Raw genomic sequence first — 23,264 nt, 5'->3', positions numbered from 1 at the left:
CACTCCCGGCTGCCCCAGGCTTGCGGTGTGACCCCCGGCAGGCCGCTCTCTCGGGCCTCCTCAGGGCCCAGGGCCTGGCAGTGACCCGAGTCTCGGCCTTGGCCAGCTCTGGGCCCTGCAGGGTGGCTGGTCCCTCCTGGTGGTCAGGGTCGGCGGCATCGCACGGACAGAGCTGGTAGGCAGACGGCTGTGCAGTCTGGGTGGCCTCCTCGGGGCGTGGGGCTGGGGTGAAGCCAGGTGGAGACAGGGACGGCCAGGGCATCCCCCCCGCAGTGAGTCCCGCCGGAGCGGGGCGGGGGGACATCGTCCCTCAAAGGTCATCCCTGGGGCCTCCGGGCAGGAAGGAGAGGATGCTCCCCTCGAGTGGGCCACACGCTCCTTCACCTGCCACCCAGCAAAACAAGCCACCGAGCTGAAAAGCAATTTTTATTGAAGAATTTGGAGGGAAAGTCTCGTAATAGTAAAAATACTAAAGTTGAGTATAAAAAACGCCTCGGTGCAGCGCAGCGTCCGGCTGGGAGACATGGAGGGTGCAGCGATGGCCCCTCCCAAGGGCGTCAGGTGGGGCCAGGGCGACGGCAGGAGAGTGAAGCTTCTATAAGGACAGGTGCTACCAAGGGGAGCCATCGGGTGAGACGGTCCCAGTGGGGAAGGGGGCGGAGGGAGGGTTCTCTCCTGAGATTAGAAACCCCAGAATGCACGTGAACAGCATGATACACGGCAACAGATGTCACCTGGCTCTTCTATCTCGCCGGTGAGCCCCGGCCCAGCCCCATTGCAGGGGCCACCCTCCTCCAGCCTCAGCGCTGGGGCTGCTGCGTGCCCCACCCCAAGCGAGGGGGGGCCGGGCCAGCACACCATGGCCAAGTGGCTTCTGGGGCCCCCGGGCCGGGCCGAGACGGAGGCAGCCAGGGACAGCCGGCGAGAGGGACGGAGGGGCCGCGGGCAGGGCCCACCCGGGCCCGATTGCACTTGGCTGCAGAAGTCCTCAACGTTTTCCTACGTGAATCTAATCGTTCCGAAGGCCGAGGCCACGTCTGGAGAACTGGATGAATAAATTAAGAAAAACCGCAGGATGTCTTCCTCCCGACCTGGCTGGCCAGGGGGACACCGCCCCCAAGGCGGGCAGCCCTGCCCACAGCACGAGGCGTCTTCCCATCCGTGTTGGAGGACGGCATGGTTCCGCCCAAACGCATCCAGAAATAAGAAACATTAAATACAGGTCATCCGTGCGAGGCTTCCTCCCGATCCTTCCAAGCCCTCGTCCGGAGCACGCGGCTGCCCACGGTGGCGTCCCAAGCGCGGCCGGCGGGCCCCTCAGGCCGTGCCGCTGGCCGAGTAGGAGAACTGGGGGAAGTGAGGCCTCCGTTCGCTGTCCACGCCCTCCATGCTGTCATCTGCGGGCGGGAGGGGCGGCTCAGCTCCCGGGCACCAGGGAAAGCGAGGCCGGCCCCGAGGGCTCGCCTCCCAGACTCCACATCCAGCCTCGGCGAGCCCCCCTCCCACGATCCCGGGGCCGGGGGGCCGCGGCCCTCCCGCCCTGATGGCCACCCTTGAGGGAGCCTTCCCAGTGAAATGCTGAGCATGGAGTTCTGTTGCCTGGAGAGGAGGAAGGGGTCGGCAGGGAGGCCCACCCCTCACCTTGGTCGGGCGGCGTGATGGTGATCATCTGGGCTGTGAACTCCTCATCAAAATACCTGGTGTCCGTCTCGGACGTGACCTGAGGCTTGAAGGGCGGGTTGAGCTGCAGGAAGGGGGCTGGGTTACAGGCCTCGCCCTGCACACCTGGACCTGGACCCAACTCCCCACCCAGGAGCCAAGGCTGGGGCCAGGCCTTCCTCTGCCCACGTCCCCTCTGGGGCCTCGCCCTTCAGGGATCCACCTGTGGGGCCACCGGCCTCACTTGCGGCCCCCGGATGGCAGAGTGGCCCGGCAGCGTCAGGCCTCAGAGAGGACTCACCACGACGCAGGATGCGAGGGCAACTGCAGAGGGACAGGCTGGCGGGAGAAAGGACCCCCCACTCCCCCGACCCCTGGCCCGGGGGCAGGGCTGCCTGGGACCTAGCAGCAACTAGCAGCGGGGGTCCTGGGTCGGGGCTGGGACTAGAGCCCTTGGAGGGCAGGCCCAGGAGGCGGCAGGACCCTGGCTGGAGCGGAGCAGGGTTGGAGAGCCCTGTCTCACAGGGACAAAGGCCCAGCCGGCCATGCGTGGCCTGCAGGGGAGGGGTGGGCTGGAAACGGGGTGGAAGCATGCTTGGGGACAGGCACCCAGCAAGCCTAGGGACAACCTTCCTGAGCCTGCTGGCCACCCCACCAGCATGGGCCAGGGCCTGGGGCTCCCAGGTCCCTCAGAGGGCAAAGGGCAGAGGCACACGTGCAGGAAGCAGCTGCCTCGCTCGGAGGCCTCCTCACGTGTGTGTGTGGGGCGTGTAAGCAGGCATGTGGGTGAGCAGGAGGGTGTGAGCGGGCGTGTGCGGGGGGACGGGTGTGCACAGGCCCCACGCACCTTCTTCTCATACACATCCTGCCACAAGATGCTGGCGAAGAAGCGGTGCTGCATGATCTCCTTGGCGTCCTCGGAGCCCCCACCGAGCCTGCGGGGAGACGGAGGCCACAGTGACGGGGTCGCCACCTGCTGGGCCCACGGTTCGGACCCCTCCTCCCACAGGCTGCGGTCGGCCGCCAGGCAGCAGCCCAGGCAGCCGCGGCAGGTGCAGCGTGCTGGGTGGGCAGGAGCTGCCGGCAGGGCCGGGTCTTCCTGAGCAGGTGTGAGGAGGCCCTCTGCCCGGGGCAGCCCAGGCCGAGGACATCACACACGGCCACCAGCACGGTCATTCCCTGGGGGTTTCAGGGGACAGGTGGCTGGGGGGCAGCCCAGGGCAGGGCTCACCGCTGCTTGGGGTCCTTCTTGAGCAGCCCTGAGAGCAGGGACTTGGCCTCAGGGCTGAGCGTGCGTGGGAAGCGGATCTCCTCCATGAGGATGAGCTCGAAGAGCTTCTCGTGGTCCTGGTTGTAGAAGGGCAGGCGGCCGCACATCATCTCGTACATGACCACGCCCAGCCCCCACCAGTCCACCGCCCGGCCGTAGTCATTGTCTTCCAGCACCTGGGGTTGCAGGGCACGGGCTCAGAGGGCACCTGAGACGGGGGGACTCGGGGGTCGGGAGGGGGGAGTGGGGGACACGGGGACTCGGGGCGCGGCAGGCGCGCACCTCGGGGGCCAGGTACTCGGGCGTCCCGCAGAAGGTCTTCATGGTGGCGCCATCCTTGATGCCCTCCTTGCACAGCCCGAAGTCGGTGATCTTGATGTGCCCGTCCTTGTCCAGCATGAGGTTCTCCAGCTGCAGGAGGCGGCCCCCGGGTCAGCCCGCCTCCCCGTCCCGCCTCCCAGCCCTGCCCTGCCACCTCCCCGCCCCGCCTCCCAGCCCCGCCCCTGATCCCCGGCCCCACCCACCTTGAGGTCCCGGTACACCACGTTCTTCTCCGAGTGCAGGTAGTCCAGGGCGGACACGATCTCGGCGCCGTAGAACCGGGCCCGGTCCTCGGGGAACACCCGCTCCCGGGACAGGTGGAAGAAGAGCTGCGGGACGGGGAGCCTGAGCGGGGCCGGCGACCCGGGCCAGGGTCACGGGGCGGAGGCCCTAACCAGGCTGGGAGCGGGGAGGACAGCCACCCAGACGCCCGAGGCTCAGGGAGGGCCGCCCCCGGGACCGGGCCCTACCTCGCCTCCGTTGGCGTACTCCATGACAAAGCACAGGCGGTCATGGGTCTGGAAGGAGTACTTCAGGGCCTGCGAGGGAAGCAGAGCTGGAACCCGGCCCTCAAGCTGGGCAGGAGCTTCGCCCCGTTCAGGGCGAGGGATACCCCACTGCCCCACCGGCTGCGCCCGAGGACGGGCAGCTGCAGGTCCAGTGACCGTGAGGAGGCTCCCCTGCAGGGCCGGCCCCGCTGCCCTCACACCTCAAACCACAGGCGGCCTCGCTTTAAAAGAAAGGCCCGCTGATGACCGGCTCGCTCACAGAAACACGGATGGGAGACCCTCCCCGGCGCTCGGCTCCCCCACCGCCAGGCCTGCTGCACCGACCAGGGAATCTCTGCGGAATGCGACGTTAGCGTCCCGTACAGGGACCCACCGGAGGGTGGAGGGCACGACAAGGCCTGGCCTTTTCCTCACAATCCTCCAGCCAGACAGAGGGGAAAAGGGCAAAATGAAGCAGATGAGGCAAAGCCACGATAACGAGTCACGTTTGGACGAACAAACACGACATCTGCTCTTGGAGTCCGACGTTTCTCGTAAGAAAACGTCTCAGGAAAAAAATCGCCCCAAGTCTGCCCACTCCTCTGCTCTGCCCCTGCTTTGGATCAGGCCATCCCCTGGAGCGAGGACACCTGTGCTGAGCGGAGGGGACAGGCCCACGGTGGTCCCGGGCACAAGACCTCGGAGGCCGGCCCCGGGTCGCCCAAGGCCTGAGTCCTGAGCCCCGTCCGCCTGACTGCTGACCTTCTGGGGGCGGAGCTGGCTGGGCCTGGCAGACTAATTCCAGGCACTTCCTTGTTGCTCCAAACGGCTAGGGGTTTTCCATACACCCCTCCTGGCCCAGGTTCCCCCAGGACAGGGACCTCCCGGAGTGAGCCTCAAAGGGGAAGCAGTGGAAAACCGTGCAGAAGGGTGGGCACGGGGAGTGTGGCCTCCCAGGGTCTCAGCGGGCCAGAGGGAAGGCAGGGCCTCCTGCCCTCTCTGTGCACCGGCGACCCCACACCAGGCACCTCCACCCGCCCCTCCTGGAGGCCCGCCCGCCATCCACGGGGCTCTGAGCCCGCCAGATCCTCAGGGGAGGACGGGTTGGTGCGAGTGACTGCGCGACCCCAGCACCTGGCGCCCGAGCTATCCCCCCGGGGTCCAGAGGGGACTCACCGTCAGGAAGGGGTGCCGGGAGTTCTGGAGGACGCGGTTCTCCGTGAGCGTGTGGGCCACCTCGTCCTAGAAAACAGGGCCCACTGAGCCGCCCGCCCCGCCCCGCCCGGCCCGGCCCCCAAGCCCCCAGCCCCGGCCCTAGCCCCTACCTTGGCCACAATGACCTCCTTCTTCAGGATCTTCATGGCATAGTAGCGGCCCGTGGCCTTCTCCTTCACCAGGATCACCTTCCCGAAGGTGCCTTTGCCCAGCAGCTTCAGGTACTCAAACTCATTCATGGTCTGAGGGCAGCGGGCAGGCACCAGGGTCAGGAGGCAGCATGGTGACTGCTGGAGGCCCAACGGTGGTGAGGGGTGCCAGAGGCCGGGGCCGCCAGGGCCGCCGCGGCCAGCCTCGGGGCCGAGCACAGGTGGGGCCTGAGGGGTCCGGGGGGTCCAGGGCTCGTGGCAGATCACGGGGCTGTGCGCCCCGACTTGGAGCCCTGGGGTTCGGGGGGACGAACCTGGCGGCCCTCCCTCACTCCTGTGCGGGAGCTGGGCGGGGCGGGGACCCACGACTGCAGGGCCCCGAGGGCAGGGCCGGGCCTCACCACGCGGTGCTTGGGCTTGGCCAGCGCCACCTCCATCTCCTCGGCCCCTGAGTTCTCGCCGGGCGAGCCTGACCGGAAGTCCATCATCTCCTCCTCCTGCCTCTTGAGCCCGTCGGCCACCGTCTGGATGGCAGTTGTCCACTCCTCCCTGCAGGGCAGTCAGTCGGGTGAGGCCCCAGCCCCACACAGGCCTGGGGCCTCCCGCTCCGAGGTCCCCGGGCTTGGGGCACCGGGACTCGTCTCCAGCTCATACCGCTCCTCAGGGGTCTCTACATGGAACGTGCGCTCGATGACCGTGGTCCACTGCAGGCAGCGGATGATGAAGGTGTTGGGCCGCGGCCGCTCCGTCTTCATCAGCTGGCATTCTGGGGGCAGGCGAGCATCCGTCTGCACCGCGCCCCGGCCCACCCGCCACAGCCCAGCCCTCCCCAAGCCTCGGTCTCCCGCCCTGTAAAAGGGGGCCGGGACCCCCACTCCAGCTGGGACCCCGCTCAGAGCTCAGCTGCGCCCGAGGAGGTGTCTGGGGGCCGGTCAGCCCTCCGTGGTCCTTCCTTAGTCTCCGAGCCCCCCTGCCAGCCAGGACACGGCCCTCAACCGGCCGGAGGGTGAGGGGATTGGGAGAGCAGCTCGCCCCCTCCCACCCCGAGCAGGAACGTCCCACCACTGGCCCAGCCTCACGATGCCCAGCGCTCCGCCTGCCCCCTCTCGGCGAAGCGCCAGTCCCAGAACGGAGGGGGGTAGCGGCTCACCCTGTGGAGAAGCTGCCTGTCCGCCCCAGAGGCCACTCGGGCTGCACCCTCCCCGCACTGCTGCCCACGCCCCCAGGTGCACACGGGAGTGAAAACAGGCACATGCACACCTGGAGCACGCACACCTGCAGCCGAGGAACCGTGGTGCCCCAGGCCCGGAGAGGGGCTGGATGCCAGCCCAGCCTGTATGAGGCGGGAGGGGGCCGCGGGGCCAGCGCAGGGGTCTCCGACATTCCAGCGTCTAGGCCCTGGCAACCGCGAGGGGCCCCGGCCGGGCTCAGCCGAGCTCAAGGGAGCGAGGAATGGTCTGCCAGGCCGCGGGGCCAGGAAGGGGCTGGGGGCCCAGCCTTATGCGGAGGGCGGCCTGTGTCTACACGGGGCAGGGGAGAGAGGAAAACCTGTGCGGCCAGCCTTCTGGGTCCCCACATGCCCCCTCCCACTCGCTCAGCCCATCGGAGACCACCAGGAGCCCCCAGGGCTCAGGCGCCTGACACCCACCCAGGGCCTGACTTCTCATCCCCCCACCCTGGAACCTATCCCCAAGGAAGAGCCCGTGGTGCAGAGGCCCCTGCACAGCCGCTTGCCCCTCCCGCACGCCTCTGCTCCTGCGCCCGGAGCCCCTGCTGGCCTAATGCCCGGGTCAGGGCCCCAGTCCCACCCACTGCTCAGGGAGCCCCTCTGGGAGGTGCCCACCTCCCATGCGCCTCCTGAGAGCCCCCCCCCCCGCCGTGCTCCCCTGCATTCAGCCTGGGGAACACTCCCGAGGGGCCTCAGCCCCCCAGCAAGGCAGCGTCCCCCTGGCCGAGCATCCTTCCCAAGCCCGTAAGCCCCCAGCCTGACCCAGGAGGCCCTGCGGGGAGCCCAGACACACTGCAGTGAGGCTCCCACGTGGCCACGAGGCTGCGGGGACGGGGGTCTGCCTCCTTGGCCTCCCCTCACCCCCAGGCCCCTGTTCTACCTGCTGCTTTGCTGAGACTTGAGGAGCCTGGGAGGGGATTCAGGGCTCACAGGAACCAGGCCCTGGTAAAGCACCCCCAAAGGAGCCTCCCTTGTGGCGCAGGGCCTCTGCTCCTCCCATGGGAAGCCCTGTAGCACGGGGCCAGGCACACTGGGGGGTGGGCAGGACAGTCAAGGTACCAGGACGGCCCCCACCTCGGAATATCTGCAGGCGCGGAGGCTGGGAATCCTTCCCCGTCAGCCGAGGATGGGCCACCTGTGCTATGCCCCCTCCTGAGACCCTGGACCAGAACCTGTGGTCTGGCAGCAGGGGGGCCGCTGGAGGACCCCAAGCTCCCAGGGCAGGGAGGACAGAGCCAGCCGGAGGGCGGCGCATGAATGAAGGAGGCTGGCGTGGAGCCGGGAGCTCTGCACCCCAGACAGCAGCCCAGGCGGACCCCGGGGTGTGCTGGTCAAGGAGCCCATCACTCACCCACCCACCAGGCCCGTGTCCCGGGCCAGCCCGGGCAGAGCACCGGGAACAGGGACCAGGCTAGAAGGCCCGCCCGGCCCAGCATCCCACCCACCCACCCGTCCCCATGCCTGGGTGCCCCCCACCGTGGGTAGGGTCACACCTGCCGTCCCCCTGCAGATACGTAACGAGACCACAGTAGCACTTGGTTTAGAAAAAGTGCCAGTTTGTTCAGCCTCCTGAGACGCCCCAGGCCAGCAGTGCTGCACCCACCCACCTGGCACCCCAGCTGAGGGTGGGAACAAACGCACTGCCACGGGGGACTGGGGCCTCTGAAAACCTGTGGTGGGCACTCGTGCTGGGGCGACGGAGGCCCCGGGAAGCTGGGTGGCCCCCACCCCCGCACTCTCTTCCTGCCTCTGCCCAGGGGCTTTGGGGAAAGAGGCCCTGGTGGGCTCGTCTGGCCCCCGCTGGAGGAGGGGCCCAGGTCGGCCGGCTGCCCCAGGCCAGGCCCTCCGGCCTCCAGAGGTCCGCCCGGAACAACCTCGGGCTCGGCTCGGAGATCCCTGGCAGCCGGAGCCGACCACTAACCGGTCCCCGAGGTGACGCAGAGCCGCGGGCCCAGCCTGGTCCCCGGAGGGCTGCTGGCCCCAGACACAGAGGCCAGGGGGACCCCACGTGGGGGCGCTGGGCCCAGAGGGCTCTCTCCGCCCCGCCCACCGGCCCGGCGCCCTCATCCCGACCCGGGGCGGCCGCCGGCACACTTACGCGCCACGGAGAAGTTGTTCAGGGGCGACTCACGCTGCTCCACGTCCTGCGGCCGCTCCTTGTAGCCGATGAAGGTGCCGTCATTCTTCAAGAGGAAGTACCGGGGCCGCCAGGTTTTGATGTACTCACCTGAGGACACGCGGGCAGACAGGCACTGAGGGGCTGCGGCCGCCGGACCACGCTCCCGGCCCCCTACGCACCCCGCTCCCCGGGGTAAGTCACAGCTGGTTGTGCCGGGACAGATGCGCCCAGGATGCCCCAACTCCGGGCCCTGACCCTGATTCCCCTGGGGCAGGCAGAGGGTGGGTGGGAAGACAGGCTTCACTGTGTGAAAGCGCCACCTCTGATGAAGTGCCAACCCTGAACCTGTGCTGGAAAGGGGGCCAGGTCAGCACCTGGACCTGGGGGAAGGGGTACAACTGACGGGAGGCCGGCCCGATCCAGAGGGCCTTCCTGGAGGAGGTGGTGCCAAACCAGCGGGTCTCCAACCAGAGCACGGGCACCAGCTACAGCCACCCGCCAGGGGCTTCAGGGCCAAGAGGACACCCCACCCACCCTGGGTGCCGCCAGGTGGTGGACGCGGCAGCTACTGTGGTGACCGTGGCGACTGGGCTGCCCACCACAGCTGGCCCCCGCCGAGAGGATGGAGCCTAGCATCCAGCGGCGAGGGGGCCAGCATCTCACACTCAGAGTGCGACTCATGGGGGCTTGCCCGGCAGACACGAGCCCACCTGCAGCACGTCCCCAGGGTGGGCACTCGGGACAGAGCCCCCTCTGCCCGTGTGACAACACTCACTGTGCAGGGGCCCTGAGCACTGTTGTGAAGCCAGACCCAGAAGGCGGCTGGGTGGTCCTCGGGCTGGGACCTGCCGTCCTGGGCCCCCGCATCCCACCCATGGGTCACCCAGGTCCCCAGGAAAGTTTTCCCTGAAGTTCTGCAGCATCAGCCATAAACAGGCGCTCACACTCAAGAATCAGAGCAGATGTCCTCTGTGACGTTCCAGCGACTGCCATTTTTCATACTGACACCCAGAAAAAACGTTTCATTTACATTTTGCCGAGCAAGGAGTTTGAACAACACAGAAGAACTTACTAATTAGGCGCCCGCTTCAGCAGAGGGCCACGGGGCAGCAGGAGGGGAGGGGGCCGGACCTTCCCTACGAGCTGAGCCCCGCACACAGCCACCTGGAGGGCGGGCAAAGGCCCAGAGCCCTGCACCTCGGTCTCCCCCGCCCCACCGCCCAGCCCTCACCCGGCACGACCCAGGGCCTCCGGGGGAGGCTGGGCAGTCAGGGCCTCCAGCCACTCCCTTCCTTCCCCAGGGAGCCCAGACACCACTGGCCCAGGGAGGACACGGCAGTCGGCCGGTAACCTGCCCTCACCCCGACAGCACTTAGCGGGGCCTCCACCCAGTTCCGAGCCCCCCAGACCCCTGGGGACGTGGGCTGGGAAGGTGGTGAGGCCACCCTTGGATGCTGCCTCCCCTCCCGGGCCCGGGGACCGCCTCCCCCCCCCCACCCCAGCCACCGGTCCCACCCAGCCTCCCCGGCGCCCCTTCCTCCCCCGCCCCGGCGCAGGGTGGAGCAGAGCTGGCTCCGGGGGCTGAACACGGCCCAGCCCGCTCCACCCCGGCACCCGCCGCTCGCTCCCACCCGCCTGCGCTCCAGTCTGGAGCTGTCGGCCCTGATGGAGCGCCTCCCATCCCGCCAGCTGCCGCTCCCCGGGACGCTAAGTGCGCGGGGAGAGTGATGAGCGCCTCACCCGTGCAGCCCCGAAAATCCATCTTGATTCACCAACCGCTGCCGGCCCCCACCGTGCCCAGCACGGCGGCCCCCCAGCGCCGCACCCCATGCGGGCAGTCGGCACGTGTGTGCCCGCAGAGGCGTCCGCGCTCGGCAGGACCCGCGCACACCAGCCTGGGCCTCGGACCCCACTGTGGCTGAGGCCCTGGGAGGGGGACCCGCCCCCAGCCACGTGACCCTGCACCTGCCCTCCAGCTTTCACCCCACAAGCCCACCCCCAGGGCTGGGAAGGCTCTGGGATCCAGAACTGGGGGTGGGTGGCGGGAGCGGCACTGGCCAGAAAGAGGCGGAGGGGCAAGCACCCAACGCTGTTGAGCCCGTGGGGAGGGGTCTGGGGGGATGGGCCACAGGCCGGCTGGGCCCCCCGCCAGCCCCCAGACCCAGGGCACTGAAGCAGGGCCAGGCGACAGGAGCCGGGCAACACACGGGTGGAGGCGACAGGCGGCCCCTGGCCCTCAGCAGCCGGCATCCAGACCCCCGGAGGAGGAGCAGGAACGCTGGGCGGGGCCGGGGGGACGGGCCGGGGAGGCCAGGGCCAAGGCTCTGAGACCCACAGACCCCTTTCTTCAGCCTCTGGGACACTCCTGCCTGCAGACGTCCAGCCAGGCGGTCACTTGGGGGCCGCGGCCTGCATCTGAACGAGTTCAGCACGGACAGGACGCCGGTAGGCAGCCGGCCCAGGCCCAGGGACGGGGGTGACACAGGAGGGGCGAGGGGAGGAGGTGGCCACCCTGTGCCTGGCCACGGCTGTGCTCTGTCCTCTCGGCTGTAACACCTGTGGGCCAGCGAGGGGGATAAGGCAGCACAGACACACACGGCCCATGCTGGGAACAGACGAGAAAGCCCAAGTCTGCTCTTCGGATGCCACTCCCTAAACGGGGGGGGGGGGCGGGGGGGGTCCCCTGGTCTCTGGGGCCAGATGCCCGCCCACCACCGGGTGGCCTCCCAGCAGCGGCCACACCAGGGGTCAGCAAGGACCGGCCTGGACCTGGACCCAGATCGGGTCCCCTCGTCCCTGCCACTCCCGCCCAAGCCCAGCCCAGGACTCCAGAAGGGCTCCCACCCACCCCATCCCACCTGAGCGGACGCTTCAGACTGGGGCCCTGGAGCCCCACATCACAGCTGGCCCAGCTCCCCTCCGCGCAGGGCAGGACAGCACCCCGGCCGGGAGACCGGAGCTGGGGCCGGGCACTTGGAGGCACGCGTGGTCTGGTGCCCACCCCCACCTGGAGGGTCCATCCTCAGCCCGCCCGAGGTGGGGGGCTCTCTCAGAAGCCCAGCCCTGGGCCAGGGCGTGGGAGGGGCCCTACGGCACCACACCCACCCCTCCCAGACACTGGGGCCCCACCCGGCCACCAGCGAAGGGGACGCACACCCCCTGAACCCCGAATGCCCAGGCCCGCCCACCTGCTTCCCAGGCTCCAGATGAGGAGGCAACTGCCCTGGGTGGGGTGGGCGTTGGGGGGCGCCCAGGTCAGCCAGGCTCCTGTGCCCAGGGCAGGGCTTCCCTCCTCCTCCTGCCCCCCTGGGACCCCCAGCCCCCAGCCCCGGCCCCTCGGCGTCCCCGTGTGTCGTCCACCAGGAGGGCCCTTCCACCATCCCAGCTCACTCCCAGGAAGGGGCTGCAGGGCCCCGAGGAAGGGGGATTCCTCGCCAACATCACTCGTCTCCCACAGCCCAAATCACGCTGATGGGGCCACACAGCCAGGATCGGGGACAGGCCGGGTGCCGCCTGACGGCCTGTGCCTCTACACCTCCCAGCCCGGGTCCCAGGCCGTGCTGTGGGTCACGGCACCCCCGGCAGGAGACCCGGAGGCCAGGACCCGAGCCGCTGGGGGGCCCAGGGGCGCAGCGCGCAGGCTCCCCACACCCCAGGCCTGCCACCCGCGAGTCCTCCCCTGCCAGGCACCTCTGCCCCTCCAAGCCCCCAAGCGCAGGCCGCCGGCTGCCACGCCCTGAGCTCGTGAACGGTCTGAGTCCCCAGCTCCCGGGGAAACTGCTGGATAAACGCTTTGCCGCAGCGGTGGCAGGCGGCGGCTGGCAGGGCGCCAGGCGGCGCTGAGCTATTTCTCCACAGCGAAGCGAGCCCCAGCAGGCCGGGGGAGCGGGTGCCAGCTGACGGCGGCCACCACGCGGTCCCCCGCCACCGCCACATCCATCGTTCATGGACAGCTGCCTCACGCCATCACCCCCTCCGGCGCCGCGAGCAAAGCAGGGCGGGCGCGGGCCTGGCTCATCTCATGTCCCCACGTCCCCGTGTCCCTGTCCCACCGGCAGGACACCAGGCCACGGACAGTCAGTGAAAGCCCGAGAACAGGTGCCAGGGAGGGGGCACGCCGCGCTCAGGCGGAGCCCGGGTCTGTCGGGCAAGCCACGCCGCCTTCTCCTTGCTCCTGGGGACGCCTTTCCGAGGGCAGCGCTCTCGGGGTCCTCACGGGGGCACGAACGGCCAGTGTGGACAAGAGGAGAGGAGAGAGGGCCACTCCCGGCCCAGCAGGGGAGGCGACATGTGGAGGACGGGTGTTCCCCCGACACAGCCCCCCGAGCCCGGCTGGGCCGTCCCCAGGCTGCCTGGCAGGCCGAGAAGGTGGGATCATTATGACCAGTCGCTCCCGGGGGAAACTGACGCCCAAGAGAGAGGGCTCTCAAGGTCACAGAGAGGCAGATGGTGGCCAGAGTCCCAGGTCCGGCTGCCCAGGCGGGGCTCACTCCTTGACACAAACCGAGAACTCTTCGCAGGTCGTTGGTTCTGCCATCAAGCAGGCAGGGGCCCAAGGCCTGAGCCCAATGCACACAGACTCAAGAGGAACGTGGGGAGGCGGGGTGGGAGGGAGGGACGCAGTCAGGGAGCAGCGCTGTGCCCCCGCCCCCCACCGTCAAGGTGCAGCAGACAGCTCTGGGGTCTCCCTGCCCCTTCCTGCTGCCCCAGGACGGTGCCGGCTTTCGGGCCTCTCGCCAGCTACGACCGACAGCCCCCCTCGCTGCAGCTGCCTGCACATCACCTGGGCCTGGACGTCCCACCCACTTGGCCATCTTCTCCAGAAACCCTCCTCTTTGGGCACCACACATCACCTGCTGCACAGGCCAGAAAAAGGGGCCACCCCTGACCCCAGCCCGCCCCGCCACCCGCCTCCCCCGCGCTCTCCGCCTGATGTGCACCTGGCCTCACTACTGCAGGGTTCAGGGGGGCTGCTTGGGAAGAGCTGGGCTGGGTCCAGGGTTCAGGGCAGCCATAGCCATATCTCTGCCTGCAGGGGTATCTGGGGCCTACATTTTCCAGGGCAGGTAGGCCTGGGGGGTGGAGCAGGCAGCCCCCAGGCCTGTCAGTCCACCAGCTTCCCCCCATCTGCTGGCCCCTTGGGTCACAGGCCCTGGCAGAGGGGATTCTTGCCTCCACCGGTCCTGGCCCAGGCCCTCAGGCAGCGTCTGCCCAAAGCCACACGGCACTTAAGTTCTAGGTTTCCAGAATGTTTCCCTAGGGACACGCCTCTCACTCCTGCGCTAAGAGCCCAGGACGGACCCAACGAAACCAAGGGAGGTGCCGGGGCTCCCCCGGGCAGGGCGGAGGCAAGGAGAGGGAGGGGGTGGGAGTGAACAGACAGCAGCACGGGCTCCCGGGAGAGCAGGTGGGGTGGCAGCAGAGCCCTCCCTGCAGACACAGCTGCAGGAAAGGAGCGCCCCGTGGGCACCGGCCCTGCCCAGACCCCCTCCCTGCAGACACTCAGAGGAGGCAGAGCAAGACCCTGGCATCTAGGTGACCCCCAGCCTCTGTGAGCCAGGGCCCTCCGGGGGGCGAGGGGCTCCAAGCACCAACCCCCCCTCCCCCAGGAAAAAGCACCACCTACACAGGGGAGGGGGCAAGGGAATGAGGGACAGGTCAGGGGGACCCTCCAGAGAAAGGGCCTTCCACCTCCCAGCCGCCCAGCTCTTATTTATTGTTCCCTAACTAGGAGCCACGTCGTGGTGCGACAGCCGTGAGGACAGCAAGGCCTGGCTGGGGACGTGGTGGGGACATGGTGACATGGCGGCAGGCTGCATCCTCCCAGCTGCCAGCCCTGTCACCTCATGTTCCCGGCCACACCCACCCTGGCCCCAGCCCCGACCGAGCTCATCACAGCCCCCAAACTCCAGCTCGCAGCGTACCCCGCCCCCCAGCCCGGGGTGGAGCGCCAGCATGGGGCCCCCACCCCTGCCAGGGACAACCGGCTGACGCCTCTGGGCCGGCGGAACCAGCGGGGGGGAGGCTAGGGGCCGGGGGTCTGTGGTCCTGGGCCTGCTCAGGGATCTGTGAGCCCAAACCCAGTGCCCTGGGGACCCTGCCCCAAGGCCCCCAGGGGTGGCAGAAGAGGCACCAGAGAACCCCCCCATCAATGCCAACATTCCTGAAACACGAGTGTTATCTCGGACGGTAAAGGAGCCACGCGCGTGACGCAGGAAGAAAGGCAGCAGGGGCGTGGCCGGGGGGGCGTGGCCGAGGGAGCGCAAGCTGCGGGGGGCCAGGTCCGGGCTGGGGGCCTACCCGTGGGGGCGAGTGGGCGGGGGCCCGGGGCACCCACCGCTACAGGTGCAGAGGCGGCAGGCGGCAGGCGGCCGCCGGCTCCAGTTTCGGGAGGGCCCGTGGGGAGGGCGCTGGCAGCGAGCCTGGCCCGGTGCGCCCCATCAGAGGGGATGCCAGCCGCGCCCCCGCCCCCGCCCCCGCCCCCACCCTCCCACGGCACTTCTAGGAACTGGCCTGACGCGACCCGGCCCAGGCCCCTCCTGAGGGCCCCCTCCCCTCCACGTACGGGGCGCACACTCAGCTCCCCGGGGCGGCTGGGCTGCCGGTAGAGGCCCCCTGCTCGCCACCACAGAACCAGGAAGCGGACAGGAGCACGGCCCGCTCAGGGCCCCTCAGGCCCGGGGCAGCGGTGACCCCTCATCCCCCAGCGCAAGGACGCCCAAGCTTCCTCTTTCGTTGTTTGTTTTGAAGGGAAAACTCAACCGGCTCACAAAACAGGAAACTTGGTCCCACACAGGCCGGCAGGCCTCGGCCTCAGCCTCGTGCCACCGCCCACGGGCTCAGTGGCACCCCGCCAGGAACGGCCCCCCTCCCTGGCACCGTCCTTCGGAGCAGAGGCCCCAGCACCTGCTCCCTCCCTTGGGCCGGCCGCCTGCACGCACCTGCCTCAGTGGACCAAGGGGACCCCCGGAACCAAAGCCACGGCCGCTGCGGCGAGACCTGGAGGGGACCTGGGCATCCCTCGCCTGAGCCAGGGACGCTGAGGTGCGGGGGGAGGAGGGCCCAGGACAGCCCCACCCTCCAGCCTGGGGCACGGGGCGAAGGGAGCAGCCTGCCTCCCCTGACGGTCCCGTGAGCCCCTTGCCCAGGCAGAGCGGCCCGGGCCGTGCACACAGATGATTCACCCCAACGGGCCCCCAGGCAGGTGTGCTCAGAAGTGGGTTCAACAGGCCCCTGCAGGCCTCGGCACCTGCTGTCCGCTCAGCAGAGCCGTCGCCCCCTCTAGAGGGGAGCCGGGCTGCACCCCCACGGCCCCGCCCCATGGGAAGCCCAGGACTGGGGATGGGTGGGAGTCTGTGTCAGCAGGTGGGACTGCCGTCTCCCCAGCTTAGAGCCACCTGAGGGGGCAGGTAAAGCCCAGGGCCGCAGCCGGAAGCAGGACCTGGCCAGGACCGAGGGGGGGGGGGAGCCACCACAGTCCAGAAGCCCGCCCCCCACCAGGACGCCTGGGACCGGCGCAGCGGCGTGGCAAGGGCCCGGAACCGGGGGAGGGTCTGGGCCAGAAATGGGCTGCGTGGGTGTGGGGGGAGGGGCGGCCACAGCCAGGCCTGAGACGTGCCAGGGACCAGCCCCACCGAGCCCCGTGAGCACACGACGCCGCCAGGCCCGCCGCTCCTGGGGTGGGGGGAGTTAAGCCGACGTACAGGCGCTAGCCTCCCACGTGTGCACGCACCGGGCACACCTCACTTGGGGCCACATCCAGGCAGGGTCCTGGACGGGGGACCCCGTGCCCACAGGCCAGCTCTCCTCCACCCCGCCCCTCAGCCCCCGCTTGCCGGGCTGCGGCGCGGTGGCTGGCCTTCGGGACCCTCCTGGCCAGGCCAGCAGCCGGCCCACGTGAGCCCAGGGGTGCCCGAGGCCGGTGCCCCACCCAGACCCTCAGCCCCTTCCTTCACCCCGTGGCCAGCACCTCGCTGCCCTCCTCCCTCCTCCCGGTCCACGTGGCCCAGCTGGCCCGTCCGTGGGCTGGAGACACACAGGAGGATGCCCACAGACCCTGCCCACTCCATGGGCTCCGAGAGCGGGACCCGCGGGTGGGGCTCTGCTGGAGCAGCTCTCCGCGGGGCTGGGCCGCAGCCGAGGCGGTGCACAGCCCGGCGGGCACCAGGGCAAGTGGGCAGGGACGACGGGGCCCTGGGGACACGTCCCAAAGCAGCTGCACGGACTCAGGCCCGTGGCCTTGCACACCGCACACAGCCTAAAGACAAAACTGGAGGCCGCAGGCCAAGTCCAGCCAGACCTGCATCCTGAAGGACAAGGTTTTTAACTGTCAACCTTCAAAAATCAGGAGAGCGCACATAACAGACCAAACCTTCGGAAAGGTGACTTTCTGAGCCACACCGAGCCCACCGGCCCCGAGCACCAGCGGCTGGAGCTGAGCGGCAGCTGCCCACCACTCGGGCTGTCCACCCGTAGCTTGGGGTGTCTGCCCATCACTCGGGATGCCTGCCTGTCACTCAGAACATCCCGCTTTACTCAGGAAGTCTGCCCACCCCTGGGGACACCCACCCATAGCTCGGGACGTCCACCCGTCTCGCAGGACATCTGCGCACGGTCCCTGCGGCCCCACCCGACTCAGCCCTCCTCCTCACCACCTTCTGAGCCTTGAGCAGCTGGACCCCACTCTCCTGGGGACAGCCGGGGACACCGAGGCCCAGAGGGCCTGCCTGGGTGCCGCAGGGCAGCACAGGGCTGGGACTTGAGCTGTGGCGTCAGCCGCCAGGCCGGGCTCTCCTCTGCCCCCTCGGCTGCTCTGGCCCAGAGCACACGCATCAGGACACCAGGGCCGCAGCCCCAGGCCCTCCCCAAAGATGGGAGCCCATGTCCCTGAGGGGCGGGAGAAGGAGCTGGGGGCCGGGGGTCTGTCCTGCCCTGACCCTGGCCAACGGGCCGTTGGGTCAACTCTCAACACCCACTCAGCTCCAGAGGTCCCTTCGCCCCTCACGTGCAGGCCCTGGGCTGGACGCGGGGCAGACACAGCACGGTGGGCAATGCAGGCCCTCATCCCACAGCAGCCCCCCAACCTACGTAACAAGAAGCAGCAGCGTGGGGGGCCTCAGGGGTCTGCGAGGAGCTGGAGGACAGTCGGAGCTCCCCCAACCCCACTAGGGATCAGACCCCCAGCGGGGGGAGGGGGCAGGGAGGCGGTGGCACCTCACGCCAGTGCTGCAGGAGCCCTCCGCCCGCTCCCAGCCCAGGGACCCCCAACTCTACCCAGAGCCACCCCACAGGAGGCCTGGCTCCCTCTTCCAGCCAGTCCTGAGAGGCGGGGGCAGGGCCGGGGGGTGGGCGTGACGCTGCAGGTGAGGGAGGGGCTCTGGGAGCGGAGCGCACACACACAGCATCTTCCAACCGCCCACCCTCCTGCCCGTGACGCGGGGCTCGGCCTGCACGTCCGCCCGCCCGCGACCAAGGCCAGGACGCTATCCCCACCCAGGAAAGGTACGCGAGCCCCCACCGCCCCAGTCGCGGGAAACAGCACCGCCGCGTACCTCCAGCCCCAAATCAGGGTCCTCCTCGATCCCCCAACACCTAACCCAAACCCACCCATTCCCACCCTCGGCCACATGACCCCTGCTCCTTTCACCCAGTCACCCCAAAGTCCAGCACACAGGAAGAGCCCACGTTTGTGGGCAAGAACAGATCCGTAAAAGACGGACCGAGAGACGGACAAAAGGACGGAGAGAACAAGACAGCAGTGGGGGCAGTGGGATGAGCCCACGACACACAGAGGTTCCCACGGGGTCACTGGGAACGGGGAGCAGAGGGCGGGGGGGGGGGGCCTCGAGGGCAGGCAGTGGAGGTGGGACCTGGCACGACCCCTCCCGGGCTACAAGAGGGCCTGGGCCACGTCGCCGCCCCACACGCTGCCTGGGTTGGCACGTGGGCTGGAGAAAGGAGCAGAGGCACGTGGGCGCATAGGACCCTCTGTCCCGGCCTGAGTCTGGCTGCACTCTGCCCCAGGGCCTACCCCACCAGGCCCTTGCCCACCACCGCGCCCACTGTACCCATGGGGAAACCAAGGCCCAAGGAGTCAACAGACTTGCCCTTGGAGAAGGACACAGTGATGGGGCAGCCGAATCAGGTCAAAACCCAGCTCCCTGGATGCCCCGCTGGGCCCGACACCCCGTGCCCCCAGCGCGCACACCCTGAGTGGCACTCTAAAATTCACCCAGCATGAGAGGGGCACTCCCACCCGAGCCTGGCTGGCCAGTGGATGCCCCAATAACTGGGACAGGAGCCCTGGCAGCCCTGAGGCCTAGGCATCTCCTAGGTCAGTCCTTAATCGAACAGTCAGTTAACAAACATTTGCCAAGGATTAAGAGGTACCGGTCCCCGTGTGTTCTTGTGCTGCCACCAGGCACAGAGGGGAGGGCGGGGACCAGGGTCAGAGAGGGCATCCTTGACACCGAAGAGGGCTATGAGGTGAGGCAGACAGAGTAGGACCTGATGGGGAGCGGGGGTGGGAGGCTCCAGGCACAAGAAGTGGTACTCCTGGGGGTCAGGAAGGGGTAAACATTGGGGGAGGGGATCCAGAAGGCCGGTGGGTGCAGGAAACCTTGGAGGGGCTCGCCACGGACCACAGGCCCCTGCGGCCGCCTCACCTCCGTCTTGAGGCCCAGTGCACTGTTCTCCCTGCAGCCGCCTAAGTGAGCTCTAAAAACACACAGCTGACCACATCCTTGATCCCCTGCTTCGTGCCCTCTGCAGCCCCTTGAGGTCTCATCTCCATCACTCCTGTGCTGCCCACCGCAGCTCCTGCAGCTTCCCAGACTGCTCTGCTGGGAGGCTCCTATGCATCCCACAAAACCCAGTCTCGTGACACCCACTTTTGCCGTGCCTCCCTGTGAGCTCCACCTGTGTCTGAGGTTCCCCCTCCCAACAGCCTGTGGGATCCCGCGGTGGGGACAGGGACACCCTCACCAGAGGGCGTGCATGAAGAGTGGCGTGGCTAGTGGCTAGCTAGCGTGGGATCGCCAGAGCTTTGGGAGGAACGGGTCTGGAGGAAGAGCAAGCTGGGGGAGCAGGTGGTGACTGGCCAATCCCCGCCCTGGAGCAGGAGGGAGTGACTTACCCAGGCACCTGGACAGGAGGCCTGTCCAGCCCCCCACCACCGGCCGCTAAGCAACAGAGGGCAGTGGGGCAGGCAGGGCCGGAAGGTGAGGGGCCCAGGCCCAAGCTCCCCTCCCACCAGCTCCTCACCGAGCCCCTCCCTGGGCACAGGGCCACGTGAGTGAGCAGAGGGGAGGCTGAGGGGGCTCCAGGCCAGCCAGCTCGGCAGCTCCAGCATAAACCCGCCCCGAGCCGGGCCACTGGGTGGCACGGAGCCCCCTCCCGCCTACAGCCAGGCCCGAGGCCGGCACCGGGCCAGGCCAGGCAGCCCTGCCCTGCCCTCAGGAGCCCTCGGGCAGCGCCCCGGGCCGCTAGTGCGCCAGGCCTTGGACCGGCCCCAGTGTCCTCACTGCCTTCCAGGAAAGCGGGTGGCTCTTCCCGCCCACGGCCCCAGCCAGGCAGCCACTCCACGGGCTGCACGCCGGCCCAGGGCACACGTCCCCACCCGGGAGGTCCCGCGAGGCCATGCCCTCCAGGCCATGGGGACATTGGGCCCCAAAGCACACCCGGGCCGGTCCAGGAGGGTCCAGGAGCCCAGGGAGGCCTCACTCGCCTGGCAGCCACGGCCCAGGCCGCCCCTGACCACTGAGGAGCCGCAGGCCCACTTGGGACCCTCACCCCCGGCCGGCCCCGCGGGCACTGACCTCGTTTGTGCAGCCAGCCCTCCTTCACGATGGCCACGTCGTTCATGGTGCCGGGGCTCCCACGGGCCTGCGTGGCCCCGACCTCGCTCACACGCCTCTAGCAGGGTCCTCCCAGAGCCCAGCGGGCTGTCAACAGCCTCTGGAAGAAGCAGAGGGAAGTGTGAGGCTGTGTTGGGCTTGGGGACACTCCTCGGACCCCGCGGTGAGCCCAGGAGGCCCGTAGCGCCTGGGGTCTCAGCCCGGGTGTGCCTTCCCACGCGACCTGTCCCCTCTTAGCATCCAGAGCCCCCGCTGGCCCCCGCTCTGCCTTCCCGCCACGGCACCTGGTACAAAGTCACTCACACTGCTCCCTGGGCCCAGGCCTCCCCTCCCCCTGGGCTTCAAGCCCCTGCCACCACCCCTCCTGGACCCCCAAGCCCTCAGAGCTCACTGCCCCCCTTACTGACCCATTCCCACCTCCCCTGACCTTTGTACAAATCACTCCTGCCCCCAAAAGGCCCTCCTGGTATATCCCAGCCTCCCTAACCTGCCGGCCCAGCGGAGGCCACCTCTTCCAGGCAGCCCCTCTGACTGCTTCAGCCCACACCACTCAGCCTCCCCAATCCCCTGGTGAGGGTGCCCAGTTCTCCCTGTCCATGGTGTTCCTGCCCAGAGGCTGGGGTTCCCAGGCAGAACCCAGAGCTCCTCTTCCCTGCCCCAGACTGGGAAAGGAGAGAAATTCAAACGCGAAGAAGGCAGGGCCAGGAGTGCAGGCGACTGGTGCAAATGAGAGCCCGGAGCCCTCCAGGGTGACATGAAAACCCCCTACACACACCCATTCCAGAGAAACGCCAAACCCCTCCTAAACCACAGCGCCCCCGCCGGTCTGAATCTGGTTCATTCATTCGGCCAATAGGTACCAGGCATCTCTGGTTTTGCCAGGCTCAGCGCTGGGCACTGGGGACAAAGAGAGGTTCAGACGAGTCCTGTCTGTAAGGAGCACGCAGTCCAGGGTGGTTACAGACCCATAATTACAGCTTTCAGGAGGCAACAAATGGCGGGGGGGGGGGGGGGGGACTGTGCAAACTCAGAGGCACTGGCACCCGCCCTTTGGAGGCCCACCAGCAGCCTTCTCTTGAGCAGACACTTTGGCCATTGATCCTGTGTGGCCCACCCCATTGCTCCCCTGCTGGATGAACTCCTAGGCATCCCTCAAAACCCCATTCTCACATCACCAGTTCTGGGCATCCTGGGAAAGAGCACTCTCCCCATGAGCAGTCCTCTGCTACCCTTCCAGTTGGGCACTCAGGAGGGCAGGCCAGGAAAGACTCCTCGCGGGGACACCCAGGCCGGACAGAGACCCTGAGTACCACCAACGTGGGTCTTCCTATAGCCACCTAGACACTCTCCCACAGCCCACCTTGCTGGCCTCCTGAGGCATGGGCTAAGCACCCAGAGAAGGCCGCTTTGCACTGACTGTCTTGGGCTAAATTTGGAAGGACAGGAAGACCCACTCACTGCCTTGGGTCTGGGACAGGGCAGACGCTCCTTGCCCAACACACTCAGCAAGCCCACAGGCAGGGATGGCAAGTAAGACTGGAGGAGGTACCACCAAGGACAGGGCTCTGAGCCCCACCTGGCAGGCACAGGGGGCTCTGGTGACACTTGAGTAGGCGTGGCCTGGAGGCAGAGGGCTGGACTCAAAGACCTCTGGATGTGCCCCTACCCCCACTGGGGCCTGAGCAGGGCCTGGTGCTGACAGAGTCAGACAGCTGCCGATGGCCCCGTGTGTAAAAATATATCTGCACATACACAGGGTGGTGTGCATGTGCACAGAAACACACACACCAAGCCAGGGCCAGGGCTGCCTCTGGGCACAGCGTGGGCAGCACGGATAGGACGTCTGCTTCCCGCTGCTTCTGTCCTGTGAGTGACTTCCCCACAAAGGTGAATTACTGCTATTATTACTTAAGTCACAACCTTAAAAAAAATAATAATAATTTGTGCTCTGAAGGGCCCCCTCCCCCTGCGTCCAAAACACTGGTTTATGAACTGGATGCTCAGCTGGGGGGCAGGGAACCCAGCCCCACAAGTGTACCCCACCCTTCACCTGGACCAGAGCTCACAGCAGTTAGGGGTGGCCTGAGCAAGGTGGGAGGGGGCCAGGAGTGAATGTGGGGGGCCCTCTGGCCACAGAGCACAGGCCCAGGGCCCCAACTCTGTCTACCACGACAATACTCGGGAACCAATCCCACCCACCAAGCTCACCAGCTGCCCCGGGCCTCTGGGATGGGTGGCCGGCACCTCCAGAAGCCACCCAGCTCAGGAACAAGTCTCAGGGCCCAGGAGGGCTGTAGTCCTTTGTGGGAGGGCCTGGGCACCCAGCCACCACGGACAACTTTTTGTCTATGGGAAAATGAGGTCCCTTCCAAGGGCCCACCCACAAACTTCAACGAGGGCCGGGGCGAGCCTTTTCCTCGGCCCCCTGAGCACCTACTGTACGCCGGGGCCCCCCTGGCCGGGCGCGCGGGCAGCCCCCGGCCGCAACGGTGCCCCGGCCCCCCGCGCGCGGCCGCACCCCTCCGCTCCGGCCCGGGCCTCGCCCGGCGGAGCCGCTTCCCCAAGGTCATGCGGGAGGCCGGGGCCAGAGGCACGCACCCCCAGCGCCGGCGCGGCCCGCGCCCTCCCCGCCCAGGCCGCGCTCGGCCACTTCCTGCTCCCGCTCCTCCATTCCAGCCGCGCGCGGCCCTGGCCCCGGCCCCGGCCCCGGCCCCGGCGGCCGCGAACAAAGCGGCCGGGCCGCAGGGAGGAAATCCGGGCCCCGGCGGCGGGCGGCGGGCGGCGGGCGGGCGGGGACTCACCGGGCGCCGCGTCCGGCGCGAGCGCGGGCCTAGCCGGGCCGCGGCCTCCGGCGCCCGCCGCTCCGCATCCCCGCGGGCCGGCCGGCCGGGGCCGGGCTGGAGGCCGCGGCGGGCGCTGCTCGGGCGGGCCTCGCGCGCCGCCGGACCCGGAGCTCGTGC

The 23,264-nt window shown here is 68.6% G+C and overlaps 1 protein-coding gene across 2 annotated transcripts; it reads right to left on the bottom strand.

Annotated features, from left to right (window-relative positions):
- Positions 1-413: 413 nt before the first annotated feature.
- On the bottom strand, positions 414-23,180 carry AKT1 (AKT serine/threonine kinase 1). Of its 2 annotated transcripts, none has more exons than XM_068539560.1 (14): positions 23,106-23,180; positions 20,266-20,404; positions 8,429-8,557; positions 5,757-5,868; positions 5,504-5,651; positions 5,064-5,195; positions 4,915-4,980; positions 3,721-3,789; positions 3,454-3,579; positions 3,212-3,340; positions 2,891-3,105; positions 2,507-2,594; positions 1,642-1,744; positions 414-1,397 (listed from the first exon to the last, which is right to left on the bottom strand). In XM_068539560.1, exons 2-14 carry the CDS (start codon positions 20,309-20,311, stop codon positions 1,318-1,320), a joined length of 1,443 nt encoding a protein of 480 aa, XP_068395661.1. In that variant the 5' UTR covers positions 20,312-20,404; positions 23,106-23,180; the 3' UTR covers positions 414-1,317. The 2 variants fall into 2 exon arrangements, with proteins under 2 accessions (XP_068395661.1, XP_068395667.1); XM_068539566.1 differs by having other exon boundaries at positions 2,891-3,006.
- Between the last annotated feature and the right edge of the window lie 84 nt (positions 23,181-23,264).

Source organism: Eschrichtius robustus, chromosome 1 (assembly GCF_028021215.1).
Source record: "Eschrichtius robustus isolate mEscRob2 chromosome 1, mEscRob2.pri, whole genome shotgun sequence".
In the NCBI taxonomy this organism is placed as follows: Eukaryota; Metazoa; Chordata; class Mammalia; order Artiodactyla; family Eschrichtiidae; genus Eschrichtius; species Eschrichtius robustus.
The sequence above is the reverse complement of the archived record's forward strand: the minus strand, read 5'-3'. Positions and strand labels throughout refer to the sequence as shown.